The 15279-nt window shown below is 43.6% G+C and overlaps 1 protein-coding gene across 1 annotated transcript in view; it reads left to right on the top strand.

The window, feature by feature from the left end:
* The window catches only part of dnah10 (dynein axonemal heavy chain 10), an 80417-nt gene extending 66407 nt beyond the window's left edge, over positions 1-14010 (top strand). Inside the window, exons 64-79 of the mRNA XM_072664345.1 lie at positions 302-531; positions 2748-3021; positions 4103-4207; positions 4296-4450; positions 5158-5312; positions 5965-6148; positions 6576-6776; positions 6904-7113; positions 8146-8241; positions 8321-8492; positions 9037-9168; positions 10366-10577; positions 10723-10890; positions 12392-12572; positions 12970-13115; positions 13864-14010. Of these exons, the coding sequence (XP_072520446.1) occupies positions 302-531; positions 2748-3021; positions 4103-4207; positions 4296-4450; positions 5158-5312; positions 5965-6148; positions 6576-6776; positions 6904-7113; positions 8146-8241; positions 8321-8492; positions 9037-9168; positions 10366-10577; positions 10723-10890; positions 12392-12572; positions 12970-13115; positions 13864-14010 (2768 nt within the window). The remainder of the gene's footprint in view (positions 1-301; positions 532-2747; positions 3022-4102; positions 4208-4295; positions 4451-5157; positions 5313-5964; positions 6149-6575; positions 6777-6903; positions 7114-8145; positions 8242-8320; positions 8493-9036; positions 9169-10365; positions 10578-10722; positions 10891-12391; positions 12573-12969; positions 13116-13863) is intronic.
* Positions 14011-15279: the final 1269 nt, after the last annotated feature.

Raw genomic sequence — 15279 nt, 5'->3', positions numbered from 1 at the left:
AAATAACAATGATCAGCTGCGTGTTTGGTTCATTGCAAACAGTGTAAATAGTCTGGTTTAACTGGATAAATAGAGCAGTGGTGGACCTTAGCGGTCTTCTAACAGGTCGGACAGGTCAGTGGGCGGTCATTAAGTTAGTTGAATGTCAGTTCAGTGGTGTTTGTTGTTTGTTGTTCTGCAGGATGTTCTCGAGCGTTGGGGTTTGTCCCAGATTGTTTGGTCGGGTGCTCTGGCCATAAGGGTTAATATTTCTAAGTCTGTTCAGTTTCCTGAAGCTGTCTGTGTGTATTCTGTGTTTCAGTCACTCTGAAGGGTCTGGAGGACCAGCTCCTGAGCGTGATCGTGGGCTTCGAGCGAAAGGAGCTGGAAGAGCAGAGGGAGCGTCTGATCCAGGAGACCAGTGAGAACAAGCGGCTCCTCAAAGACCTGGAGGACTCTCTGCTCCGAGAGCTCGCCACCTCCACAGGAAACATGCTGGATAACGTTGAACTCGTCCAAACACTTGAAGAGACCAAATCCAAGGCCAGCGAGGTCTGTCCAGCACACACACACACAGAGAACATGCCCATGTGGGTCTGTATGAGCAGCCCAACTGGGCACCAAAATGTTGTGTTGGCTTCCATATGTTGGCCCCACATATGGAAGCCCATCAGGGTCAGTGATGGGACCAGGAGGGGGTTAAACATGGGCCCCATCTGGGTTGTACGCTACACATCTGGGCCTAGATGGGACTCTTGTGAGATTTGGGAAGCCCAACTGGGTCCCAGTAACAACTCATGTCCAAACCCACTCAGAGCCCATACCCACCTGGAACCCACCTAGCCCACGTTCCACCCGAATGAACCCCACATGAGCATGTTGAGCCTTATTACCTTTATTTAGGATATCTTACCTAGGACGACCCATGCAGTGGTTGTGGTTAAACTCCGCCCCCAAACTCGCTTCAAATTTCACTCCAAATTTCATTGATATTCATGAGCTATTAAACCATACTGGTTATAAATATAAATGAATATAAATATTATTATGACAACTTTTAAAATGAAATTAGAATAACGATTAAACTTTTTCATGATATTCTCATTTTTGGAGATGGCTGCATGTCCAAATTGTAGAATTACAGATTGACAGAAAAATCTGATTCCGTAGTAAAGCAGGATATTTAACCACATAGAAGCTCCAACTTAAATCCCTACTGACACCAACCAAATATCATTACTTTCCTCTTTTAATTCTTCACTGAAATGGATCAGTGTGTGGAATTGGAGCTTTCTGTGAGCTTCTGTGTATCTATCACTGTATAAAAGAAGCCCCTGCTGCCTTTAATGTTGGATGTAACTAAACTTTGGGAGAAGGACCGTGCCCTGAAGCCTCTTAAAGATCATTTCAGTTAGGTAACAAGTAGCAAAGCTGCTACCCGTGTTTCCGATAGCACCATTTTTAAATATCCAGCTGGCAAAATGGCAAGCGCATACTTAGTGACCTGCACTAGCAAACGACTATTATTGATCTGGCTCATCAGAAACATTCAAATAACACTAAAACGTACAGTATTTTTACAGTGGTTTGTGACACAAACAAAATAAACATGCCCTCTTTTTTAATATATTAAAGTTCTTTACATATTAAAAATAAATACCACAACTGCATTAAGAAATAGAGAAGAAATTAAGAGAATAGAGAATGACCTGGGATTAAAGGGTTGATTACTTTAGAATGTGCTTTCAGCTAAATCAGCAGCTAACATTTACATTTAAGGCATTTAGCAGAAGCTTTTCTCCAGAGCAACTTATAAAAGTGCTTTGCTATTTACCCAAGAAAAACCTCAGCTAGTTTAAATAGACTAGAATTCAAAGCTCCTCTAATCTCAGACTCTACTAAACACAAGTCAATATGGGGACCATAATACTCTTCTCTTCGCCTGAGTCCTCTCAGAATAGGAGGGTCTTCAGTCTGGGTTTGAAGACAGTGAGCGTTGGACTCTGCTGTTCGGACACCCAGGGGAAGTTTGTTCCACCACTTCGGTGCAGGACAGTAAAAAGTCTGGACGTTCATCTTCCGTGGATCTTAAAGGATGGCGGGTCGAGCCGAGCCGTACTTGAAGCTCGAAGGGCTCTTGGTGCGGATCAGGCTTTTGACCATTGCCATCAAGTACGGAGGGGCTGGCTGGTCCAGTCTTTGCTTTGTAGACCAGAATCAGGGTTTTGAATCTGATGACCTGGGCAGCAGCTACAGGAAGCCAGTGAAGAGATTCAGGATCATGCTAATGCTCCACTGACTGTAACAGGGGAGAACGGCGTCTCCGTCATTCCCACTCCGGGCCGGAACGCTGCTGCTGCTGCTGCTGCTTCTGCTGCTGCTGCTGCACTATGGAGGTCTGGTGGTGGAGCTGCAGGAGGAGAACCTCTCTCCAGAACTGCTGCTGTGTAACGCTGCAGAACCCATAGAGTCATATTAGTGTAAAACCCTGTAGTATTACTCTACCGCCTCAGCCCACATGCTGCTTCTGGAGCTCTCAGCTTGTCCGGAAAAGCATGTGTACAGCTGAGGCGGCGCTCAAGGCATGATTTGTATTTACAGCAGTGGAGTAAAAGTAAATTACACTCCCCACCTGTAGATTCCTCACCAATTCTAGAATATTGCTGCTTTATCATTCAGAAATTTTATGTTTTACATCATTTAAAAACACCAGTATTTATTAAAGGAATGTAATTATTAGTTCTCAATTATTCGTATTACTTCGTCAGGTCTTCGAGAAACTGAAGCTAGCTGAAAGCACATCCGCAGACATCGATAAACTGCGGGACGGCTACCGGCCAGCAGCTAAGCGCGGAGCCATCCTGTTCTTCGTCCTGGCGGAAATGGCCCTGGTGAACAGTATGTACCAGTACTCGCTGGCCTCCTTCCTGGAGGTGTTTGACTACTCACTTCGCAAATCCCTACCCAACTCCATCCTGCCCAAGAGGCTGACGAACATCATGAGCACTCTCACCCACAATGTCTACAACTATGGCTGCACTGGTAAGTAAAGATGGGAATCTCTAGAGATATTCTTTTCAGTACAATTCTATTGCAATATTTAAAGATTTGGAGTATACTCAGTATTCAGACATACTGCAGGGTAATCTTTCAAAATAAAACAAATTGTATTGTCTAATTAAAGTTTACACTTTCTGTATTTCACTTGTATTGAAGTAAAATAGAATTGTGAAGTAGATCTAATCAATTTCTCAAATCTTTCTAAACGTTTCTTCTTACTTTTACATAATTAGATTTTTATTTTTATTTTTTTAAAGTAAGCATTTTTTGTATTTTTAAAGTAAGCATTTTTTTTATTTTTAAAGTAAGCTTTTTTTAAAGTAAATTCAGCTTATTTTAGTCAAAAGTTCTGTATTATTTAGCTTGTCAACAAAGTCATGTGTATAGCTGACCATGAGGGGGCGCTCAAAGCGTGATATTGTATTTACTCCAGTGGACTAAAAGTGAATTACACTGCCCAGAAACAATTCTATTGTACTCCTAACTCACTTTTGTATCTCAATAAATATCAAATTGAGCCTCAAAATCAAAATCGGTCTGTGGCTCCGCCCCCTCAACCTGTTTACCGTTTATTCCCATCTGCAGGTTAGAGCGCCCCCCCCCCAATCACATGGTGGGAGGCCTTCCTGTTGTCAGACCCCTGACCATGGAAGGTTGTAGTGTTGATGGGATTTGACCTTATGATCTGCTGAGTCTCTTAACAAGCAGTTAGACAGTTGCTCCACTCTAAAGAGCTTTAAAGCTGTGTCCCTTTTTTCATTTCTGAGAAAGAAGGGCAGGGAAATTTACTGGGTTTGTATTTAGTGTCATTTCACAGCTCCAGACCGGCCCTACGGTCTAACTGCTGGAACTAAAGGAAATCAGTTCAAATCCCAGCAAGAGCTCAACGCCCCATTGTCAAAAGCCTCTCAGGCTAGGATGTCATGTGATAGGAGGGGGGTGCTCTAACCTGCGGATGGGAATAAACAGTAAAGAGATTCAGGGGCGGAGCCTCCATTGTTGTAATACAATGTTAAAATCTCATAGAGCTTTTAAGCAGATTGACTTCTGTGCTGCTCTGCAGGGCTGTTTGAGAGACACAAGCTGCTCTTCTCCTTCAACATGACCATAAAGATCGAGCAGGCGGAGGGACGCGCTCCTCAGGAGGAGCTGGAGTTCTTTCTTAAAGGTGAGACGTGGAGAAGCACACCAGGACTCCGACTCAGAGAGATCGCCTCTCTTTCCCTGCCTCTTACCTAAACGCATTTACTGCACAGGTAACCTGTCACTGGAGAAGAGTAAGAGGAAGAAGCCGTGTGATTGGCTGCCTGATCAAGGATGGGAGGATATCGTGCGTCTGAATGAGCTTTTCCCGAATGAGTTCGGAACACTAATAGATGATATAGAGAAGAATACCAGTGACTGGAAGGATGTAAGTATTACACCTATACTTGCTGTCATGCAAAAACCTCATATCTCCAAAACAGCAACACCTTCTTAACTTTTAGTCGAAGTCAGTGTAATATACACTATGTCCAAATGTTTGTGGACACCCTTTCTAATGAATGCATTCGGCTACTTTAAGTTGCACCCATTGCTGACACAGATGTGCAGATGCACACAAACACACAGCTTGTCTGGTCCCTGTAGAGACGTACTGCCAATAGAATAGGACTCTGATCAATTTGAGCCAATGCACCATGCTGCCTAATAATGCCAGGCGTGGGCATTGAGCTGTGGAGCAGTGGAGGTACTGTGTTCTCTGGAATGATGGTGCTTTCCAATAGCATCCAATACTTTTGGGATGACTCAGGGAGTTGGGGATGATTAGGTGGGGTGGTGATCATCATTCAACATCCTGACCTTACAGGACCATCCTAAACTCACAGCAGTGCTCCTCCAGTTACTCCAACAAATGCAGCAATAGCCTTCATTTCAGAAGAAACGAATGAATGAGCAGGTGTCCCAATACTTTTGTCCATTTAGTGCAGGTACATGTTTTAGCAGCCCCTAATTGCACTATCCATCAATAGAAAAAGAGACCACCACAGGACCACCAATGATCTGGTGACTGAACTGTATGTCTTTGAGACTGTGGCCCCTGCACTTACTGTGTCTGACCTCTGTTCTGATGTTCAGTGGTTTGATCTGGACAGCCCAGAGCAGGCTCCCTTCCCCATGAAGTACAAGGACAGCCTCACAGTCTTCCAGAAGCTTCTGCTGCTACGCTGCTTTAGACTGGACCGGGTGTACCGTGCTGTCAGCGACTACGTCACCATCACCATGGGAGAGAAGTAAGATAGCGCAATCATATATGTACATAAGGATTCTCAGCACTGCAGTGACACTGACTGACCTGGTGATGGAGAGTGTGTTACGAGTGGATTGGACGCAGCAGTGCTGCTGGAGTGTTTAAACACTGTGTCTCTGTGTCCACTCACTGTCCACTCTCTATAAGACACTCCTCCTACCTAGCTGGTCCAGCTTGTAGATGAAGGGTAAAGTCAGAGACAGAGGCTCTCTGATCTGCTGATGCACAGTTTGTTAATGTTGGTCATCCTCTAGTCCTTCATCAGTGCACACGGGACACTGCTGCCCACAGGACGCTGTTTGCTGGACATTTCTGGTCGGTGGACCAGAAATATTCTCAGTCCTGACAGCGCAATACACACTACTAACACACCACCATGTCAGTCAGCATCAGTCAGTGCTGAGAATGCTGACCCACCACCCACAAAATACTACAGTCTGCTCTGTGGTGGTCAGTCCTGTGGGGTCCTAAACACCGAAGAACACAGGGTAAGAGGAGGAGGCTGATAACAGAGTCAGCAGAGAAACAGATGGACACAATCTGGAGTTATAGAACTACAGAGTGCTGCATTATGGGAAGCAAGTGTCGATCATCTTTTTTTAATCGTTCTGTCTCTGTGTCTGTCTCGCTCTCAGGTATGTGCAGCCCCCAGTGATCAGCTTTGAGGCTATATTCGAGCAGAGCACTCCGAACTCCCCCATCGTCTTCATCCTGAGCCCTGGCTGTGAGCCTGCCAGTGACCTGATGAAGCTGGCCGAACGCTCTGGCTTTGGGAGCAACAGGCTCAAGTTCCTGGCTATGGGGCAAGGCCAGGAGAAGGTATACACCAAAAAGTGCCACATTGTGAAGTTGCACCCATTGCTGACACAGATGTGCAAATGCACACTCGCAGCTACAGTGGTATAAAGACCCCCAGCATTGAGCTGTGGAGCAGTGGAAGGACTGTGTTCTCTGGAATGATGGTGGTGGAGCTCCATCCAGTACTTTTGGGATGAGTTGGGGACCTGACTTCACTGAAGTGCTCTTATCGCATTGCTCTTATCACAGCAATGCTCCTCCAAAATCTAGTAGAAAGCCTTCCTCTCTGGACAGTAGAGAGACAGTTACTCCAACAAAAGCAGGATATTTTTAATTTTTTGTAATACCCATGATTTCAGAAGAAAACTGAAAATGAACGAGCAAATGTCCCAATACTTTTGTCCATATAAAATCCGATCTAGCTTTCTCGTTTTCCTCCATTTCCCAGGTTGCACTGCAGCTGCTGGAGACCGCAGTGTCCCGAGGCCAGTGGCTGATGCTGCAGAACTGTCATCTGTTAGTAAAGTGGCTGAAGGACCTGGAAAAGTCTCTGGAGAGGATCACCAAACCTCACCCAGACTTCCGACTGTGGCTCACCACTGACCCCATCAAAGACTTCCCCATTGGCATCCTGCAGAAATCCCTCAAGGTGATACTATTTCAGTGCTAACTCACTCAGTTAGTGACCCCTGTGCATACACACACATGGACGAAATCCTACGAAATGCTACTCCTACACCAATAGAGGTGTAATCATAATTCTTGTGTGTGTCCAGGTTGTGACGGAGCCCCCCAACGGGCTGAAGTTGAATATGAGGGCCACCTACTTTAAGATCCCGCTAGAGACTCTGATGAGCTGCCCACACCCAGCCTACCGCAGCCTGGTCTACGTGCTGGCCTTCTTCCACGCCGTGGTGCAGGAGAGGCGCAAGTACGGCAAGATCGGGTGGAACGTGCCCTATGACTTCAACGAGTCTGACTTCCTGGTAAGCATGTTTACTGTTGTGGCCTTAAGTTTGGTCCTCAGGAATATCCATACAGCTCCTGGGCAACAAACGTAGTCAGCGTGTGTGACATTTAAGGTGGTAGTAACTGCATGGGTATGATGAGGCTTTAAATGGGATTTCTGCCACTGCTGGTAGACCCGTATGACCGTACGCTTCCATACCTCTACACTGTGGTCTTTGGCCACGCCAACGTCCTTTTAGCTAATCATTAATCCACACATCCAACCCTCCCTCTTCTCAATCGATGAATCCCGTCACACACCCCACAGGTATTTACAGCCCCATCATCCTCATGCAGCGCCATCTGCAGCAGCCTGAAGATACTACCACCTTAAACATGCAGGGTGACTACTTTTTAGTCCAGAGCTTATTTGCTAAAATGCTTCTTAGCAATCTGCACCATGACCAGATACTTTTGGTAGCCATAAATGAGCTTCCGGCACATCTCTAGGTAAATCTGACCACTCTTCTAGGTAGAATTGGTAGAATTGGGTTAAATGTGTGTTTGTTTTCTAGCAGAAATCCAACATTTAAGCAAAGTCCATATATTTTGAATAGGTTTGAAGCCAGAACTGTGGACAAGATCAATGGAAAAGCTTAATGTTAGCCTGCTTTATCCATTCCAACCAACTTGTTATGTGTGTTTGTGGTCGCTGTCCTGCTGGAGCGCCCAAATAGTGTCCACATTTGGCTTAATATTCTGCTGAAGAATTCTGAGGTTCAGCTTTGTGCCAGTACCAGTTCTACTGGTTGCTGAACAGCACCAGAGCGTGATGCTACCCCACCATGCTTAACAGTTGGTACAGTGAATACCTCACTTTTACTCCTCCAGATATCTTTATCTCATCTGACCATAGAACTTCCCTCCAGAAGGCTTTTTCTTTGCCCATGTGGTTCAGCTGCAGGCTGTGGTTGAGCTCTATTTAGCTGTAGTGGAGCATATCGCTGGTTTATGAATTGTACTGTATCTAATCCACTGAGGACATATGAGGCTCATGTTCTGTATCTCAGGTGTGCATGGAGATCCTGGACACGTACCTGACCAAAGCTCATAGTCAAGGTGATGCCAAGATCCCATGGGGCAGTCTCAAATACCTGATTGGAGAGGTAATGCGCCCGTTGTTGTTGTTCTTTAAGGTGTATAAACAGTGTAAACAGAATAAACAGTGTTCTGAATTTGACCCAGGTGATGTACGGGGGCAGAGCCATCGACAGCTTCGACCGCAGGATCCTAACCGTCTACATGGACGAGTATCTGGGAGATTTCATCTTTGATACCTTTCAGCCTTTCCATTTCTTCCACAACAAAGATGTGGACTACAAGATCCCACCAGATGGATCCAAGGATGTTTACGTTGGTACGTAGAGGAATTTGGTCAAAGGACTGTAGGAGTAGGACTCCCTGGAGCAGATAAATATCATGAACCAATTGGCACCATGCCTAATAATGCCAGGCGTGGGCTAGAGGGGCATAAAGCCCCCCAGCATTAAGCTGTGGAGCAGTGGAAGAAGCGTGTTCTCTGGAATGATTGTGGTGGAGCTCCATCCAGTACTTTTGGAATACTGAATTGGTGTGGTGATCATTCAACAATCTGACCTCTCTTTTCGCTGAATGCAATCAAATCCTTACAGCAATGCTCATCCAAAATCAAAGCCTTCTTCTCTGGACAGTAGAGACAGTCACTCCAACAAAAGCAGCATACACTCTTTTTTAATATCCTTGATTTCAGAAGAAACAGTGAATGAGCAGCTGTCCCAATACTTTCGTCCATATAATGTACATTGCTGATTTGCAGGCGTATATGACTAAATAAATAAAGCAAACAAACACTGTTGATTATGACACACTGACCTGAAGCACTGACTGATTTATACTGTAATCATGTTTGCTGTGTTTCACAGATGAAATTGAGTCCCTCCCCCTGGCTAACACCCCAGAGGTGTTTGGTCTGCACCCCAATGCTGAGATTGGCTACTACAGTCAGGCTGCTCGGGATATGTGGACTCACCTCATAGAGCTGCAGCCCCAAACAGGTACTCAAACAGTCCTTGTCTATGAGTAAAAAACATCCTGACCTCACTAACGCTCTTGTTGCTACATTCAATCAAATCCTCACAGCAATGCTACTCCAAAATCTAGTAGAAAGCCCTTAGCCCAACATAGACAGTTACTCCAACAAAAGCAGGTGAAACTCTTTTTATCACCCTTGATTTCAGAAAAAACAATGAATGAGCCGGTGTCCCAATACTTTTGTCAAAATAGCGCACATGAGATAAAAAGGAAAAAGACATTGGGAGTGAAATGCTGGGTGTATGGGTGCATAAAAAGTGAATATGTATGTCATGTAATTACACATCACTGTTAATTATTAATGCATTAACCTGATGGCAGTGCTTTAAAGGTGATGATTGCGATGTTGGGAAGCAGACCTGATAGAAGACTGACTAGAAGGAGTATAATGTTAAACAGCTGAACAGATAAATTAAATTAGCATATACTTCTGATATGTTATTCCCTTTAACCATGAGAACTGGACTATTACTTACCAATAATTGGCCATCAGTTAGCCTGGGTAGTGCAAATTTACAATAATATCATAAAAAATTCCCTTCTTGCTAATGATTCTGTCGTAGCTGGTGGAGCTTGAAGGCGGAGGCGGACGTAAAAGCAAGTCATATTTTATTACAAAACAAAGCAAAGCAAACAGGATATCAAAAACACAGAAACCAGATACCAAAACAATCACTGGAAAAATAACGGAACGACCAGACAGGGACCAGACAGGGACCAGACAGGGACCAGACAGGGACCAGACAGGGACCAGACAGGGACCAGGCAGGGACCAGGCAGGGGCCGCTAAGACACCATGAACTACCATGAAACATGTACATGCTTCCACTGAGACACGGGGACTGCATATACCCAGACACTGACCAGAAAACCTGAAGAAGATAGGGCAGAGAGGTCAGGGCAATAAAGGAGGCACAGGTGGGAACACTAATGAGAAGGTGGGGCTAGGGCGGAGACAAGGGACAAAACAAAGGAGGCCAGTTTTCCACAGGCTTCTACAGCTGACTTTCAGATTGTCTCTGCTTCAACCTGGTTGTTCTTACGAGTAATTGCAGCTGTCTGTAGTCACTGGCTTTCTATTATACACTCCTGCTGTAAATATGATTGATTGTTTGAAAAAGGTGTGTGTGTGTGTGTGTGTGTGTGTGTGTGTGGTGCAGGTGATTCCGGTGGTGGGATCAGTAGAGACGAGTACATCGCTCAAGTAGCACGGGACATCCAGAACAAGCTGCCCCACGTGTTCGACCTTGGCGTGATCCGGAAGAAGTTCGGTCTGGACGTCTCGCCCACATCTGTGGTGCTGCTGCAGGAGCTCGAGCGCTTCAACAGACTCGTCCTCCGAATGAGCCGCTCACTGGTCGAGCTCCAGCGGGTGAGAGGAGGGAGAGAGAGTATGAGTGGTGCAGAAAGGAAAGAAAAAGTGAATGAGCTGACGTGTGTGTGTGTGTGTGTGTGTGTGTGTGTGTGTGTGTGTGTGTGTGTGTGTGTGTGTGTGTGTGTGTTTATCTGTACCGCAGGCTTTAGCAGGTGAAGTAGGCATGAGCAGTGAGCTGGACGAAGTCGCCAGAGCCCTGTTTAACGGTCAGATCCCTGCCATCTGGAGGAGACTCGCTCCAGATACTCTGAAATCTCTGGGAAACTGGATGATCCACTTCAAGAGACGCTATGATCAGTACAGCTCATGGGTACGGCTCTGCACACTCGCCTAAAGGCCTCTGATTTACCCCTTAACACTCCAAGACGTATCGCACACTACAACGTATTACTCAGTAACTACAGGGACTTCTGGGCTATTCTTCAGTAATAGAAGTGTGGAATAAACCTTTCAGCCCACCGACAGCCCATTGGCTGTTTGAGTGGTTCATTTGCATGTGTAATGTGTGTTATGTTAATGACCTGACCCTGTATAGAATATTTAAAAGCTAAAGTATTTGGCATGACTGCCCGTTACGCACGCACCTCACTCAAGCTGAAACCTATAATAACAAGCAGAAAACACTGAAAAAGTATATTGACAGTATTCCCTGATTAATGCATAGTACATTCCTAATAATTCACAGTGGATATTGAATAATTCATTGATGCAAAATAAGTCATAGTACATAAAGAAAATCATAGTAGAAACTAAGTAATTCATAGTGGATACTGAATTATTTGTAGTAGATATTGAATAATTCATGGTGAATACTAATTAATAACCTAGTTAATTAATAGTCTAAAGTTTAGGGATAAGGGGTGTCTATGAATAATTCATAGCAGATATTGAATAATTGATGGCTTATTCTCAATAGTTCGTAGTAGATACTGAATAATTCACAGTAAATACTAAAATCACAGTGGATACAATTACTGAATTACAGATACTATAATTCATAGTGGATACTGAATAATTCATAGTAGATACTGAATAATTCACAGTAGATACTGAATAATTCATAGTAGATACTGAATAATTCACAGTGGGTACTAAATAATTCATAGTAGATACTGAATAATTCATAGTAGATACTGAATAATTCACGGTGGATACTGAATAATTCATAGTAGATACTGAATAATTCACAGTGGGTACTAAATAATTCATAGTAGATACTGAATAATTCATAGTAGATACTGAATATTTCACAGTGGATACTGAATATTTCACAGTGGATACTAAATAATTCACAATGGATACTGAATAATTCATAGTAGATACTGAATAATTCATAGTAGATACTGAATATTTCACAGTGGATACTAAATAATTCACAATGGATACTGAATAATTCATAGTAGATACTGAATAATTCACAGTGGGTACTAAATTCATAGTAGATACTGAATAATTCATGGTGGATACTGAATATTTCACAGTGGATGCTAAATAATTCATAGTAGGTACTGAATATTTCACAGTGGATACTGAATAATTCACAATGGATGCTAAAAAAATCATAGTAGATACTGAATAATTTACAGTGGATACTAAATAATTCATAGTAGATACTAAATAATTTGATAGATACTGAATCATTCATAGTGGATACTGAATAATTCATAGTGGATAATAATTAATAACCATAATATTGATGACTTTATAATGAGTGTGGAGTTTAGGGCTTTGGAATGTCTGTTGATTGGAAATGATGTATCTTAAGTCTATGGATGTTTAAGTAGTAATTTTGAATGTGCTGTGTTGTGCAGGTGGACGATGGCGAGCCCACAGTGATGTGGTTGTCAGGGTTACACATCCCAGAGTCGTACCTGACCGCGCTGGTGCAGGCCACCTGCAGACGGAACGGCTGGCCACTGGACCGCTCCACACTCTACACACACGTCACTCAGTACCGCAGTGAGGACGAGGTCAATGAGAGACCAGGGCAGGGTGAGAACACGCATATACACACTCATACACACTGCCTTCAACACATCCTCCAGGCTGTGCTGGCTGGACTGGGGGGCGTCCAGGAGAACCCTGGAGGAACCAAGCTCTGTTCTTCAGACTAGCTCACCGACAAGATCTCACTACTTTCTTTCTTCAGAATGAGAAGCTCCTGTTTCTCCTTTTTACTGGATTCATGTTCTGATGAGATCTGGAGCTTCTGCTGTAGAACCTCTCACTGCTGAGAGTCCGGTGGTAGAATAATGTGAGGGGACTGAAACGTCTGCACAGCACTAAATGCACACATTCTGTACTCTACACCCACACCAGCCAGAGGAGCAGTGAGGAATGCATATGCCGAACAGAGCAGGAGTGCCGTAAACAGCTGGTGTTGTTGCAGGTTGTTTTGTATCCGGCCTGTATTTGGAGGGAGCTGACTGGGACGTCGAGCAGGGCTGTCTGGTGCGCAGCAAACCCAAAGTGCTGGTTGTACAACTGCCCATCCTCAAGGTGATACCCATAGAGGCCCATCGGCTCAAATTACAGGTAACGCTGAGCCTCCCGTCCAACTTTGAACTCACTTTTAACTGATTTGTAGATTTAGCCTTTTTTTTTTAAATGGTCATTTACAAATTTGCAAGAATTTCAATTTTAAGATAAGATAAGATAATCCTTTATTAGTCCCACAGTGGGGAAATTCTCAGTGTCACAGCAGAAAAGGGATAGCAAGACACTCAGATGCAAAAATGTAGATAAATTACCAATATATACACAATATAAATAATAGAAAGCAATAACAATATTATTTATTTTCATCCCAAAAACTAAAAATCTGAATAACATCATCATCACATAGTTAAAAACATTACCTTTGCTACATTATATTTTTTTAGACGTGCTTTCAATTGTTTAAAAAACATCATCATTTTCATTTTTATTTTCTTTTGTATTTTTAATTATAGAGTTTAGTATGCAGTTTAAACTTAATTGTTATGTATATTTTACTTAATTTATTTAATTAATTTATTAAAAATAATCTGTCATGTGCCATGAGATATGAGTCATAAATAAAATACTTTGTGTACACGTGCGACACAAATAAAATAGTATTTAATTTATATCATGAAATCTGAATTATTATTAGTATTATTATTAATAATAATTACATTTCACATTAGTTACAAAATGGGAATGAATTTAGAAAAATAAATTGAAATTCTGTAGTGAAACTGCTGCATTAAAAATGATATTTCTAAGCTAACCATAACAAACATTAATTGATATTTCCCCCCAGAACACACTGAGGACACCAGTCTACACAACCTCCATGAGGAGGAACGCAATGGGCGTCGGGCTGGTGTTTGAGGCCGACCTCTTCACCACTAAACACGCTTCACACTGGGTCCTGCAGGGAGTGTGTCTGTGCCTCAACGCTGACTGACCTCTTAAACTGTTTTTCTATTTTGCTAAAATATTAAATATAAATTTAACATTTAAACATAAAATATTAAATAAAGTCATAAACTCTATATTTTGCTTGTATTTTGCATTTTTTTCTTCACAATCATTCATAACATTTGTTTGGGTTTATGTGGGTCAAAAGCAGCTGTAATTAATTTTTACCATCCCAGGACTGATATAACATGTAAATAACCTCTGTTCTGATTGGCTGTCATGAATTGTGCCTTGTTCGATAAGACTTTGAACCCTTTAAAAATGTGCATTACATGTAGATTTCAGATGCGCTGTCATGTTTTGACCAGGCGGTGGCAGCAGACAGCAGCGAGTGGCCGCAACGTCAGCGGCTCTGCTGAAGGGAGCCACAGTGTGTGCTCTGGACCCTCTCCAGCACATCTCCTGGAGCCTCTCTCGCCCGCAGCCCTTTCCAAACTCGCCTCTTTTTTTAATCTCGCAAGACAGATCTCTTTATTAGGTCCTCTGTCTTTCTGATTCCACATGACATTTCAATCGGCTCGTCAGCCCTCAGAGAGAGAGCGAGAGAGTAAGCGAGAGAGTAGGCAGTGGGAAAGAGGGCCTGCTTTGTGTTCACTTAATTACAATCCTAACATTATTTCTGCAGCTTGTGTTTCACTACCCCCCCCCCCCCATACCACCTCCCCTTATAGCCCTCCCCCACCGCATCGTTCATCCTGCTGAAGGGAGGATTCTCCAGCTACACATTCCTGGAAAAGAAAGGAAACATCAGTCAGCCTTAAGACTCGACAGCCTGTACTCTGTGTTTGTGTGAGGGTCTGAATTTAACCCTTTCTCTGTCCCCTTTAGCTCATCTCCCCTCCGGTGCAGTCGTGGGTGGGCTGCCGCCTTTATTGTTGCATGCGCTGCAATAGTTAGCCAAAACATTAAAACTGCTGACAGGTGAAGCAGGTGACAGCAGGTGAACAGGCAGTCCTTGAAGGTGATGGAAAGATGGACGAGTGTAAGAATCTGAGACACTTTGACAAGAACCAAACTGTGTGATGTTCTAGATAATGACCGGGTCATCAGAACCTCTCGAGAACATCAGGCAGGTCTTGTGGGGTGTTCCCTGTATGCAGAGGCCAGTACTGACCTACCAAAAGTGCTCCAAGAGAGGGACAACCAGTGAACCAGCGACAGGGTCAGGAGCAGCCAAGGCTCACTGATGCTCATGGAGGCCCCACTTCCCATGGTTGTCTCCCATGTGGTTGATATGGTGTCGCAAAGTGGTTGA

This window comes from Salminus brasiliensis, chromosome 20 (assembly GCF_030463535.1).
Source record: "Salminus brasiliensis chromosome 20, fSalBra1.hap2, whole genome shotgun sequence".
NCBI lineage: Eukaryota > Metazoa > Chordata > Actinopteri > Characiformes > Bryconidae > Salminus > Salminus brasiliensis.
This window is presented reverse-complemented; position numbering and strand designations above follow the sequence as displayed.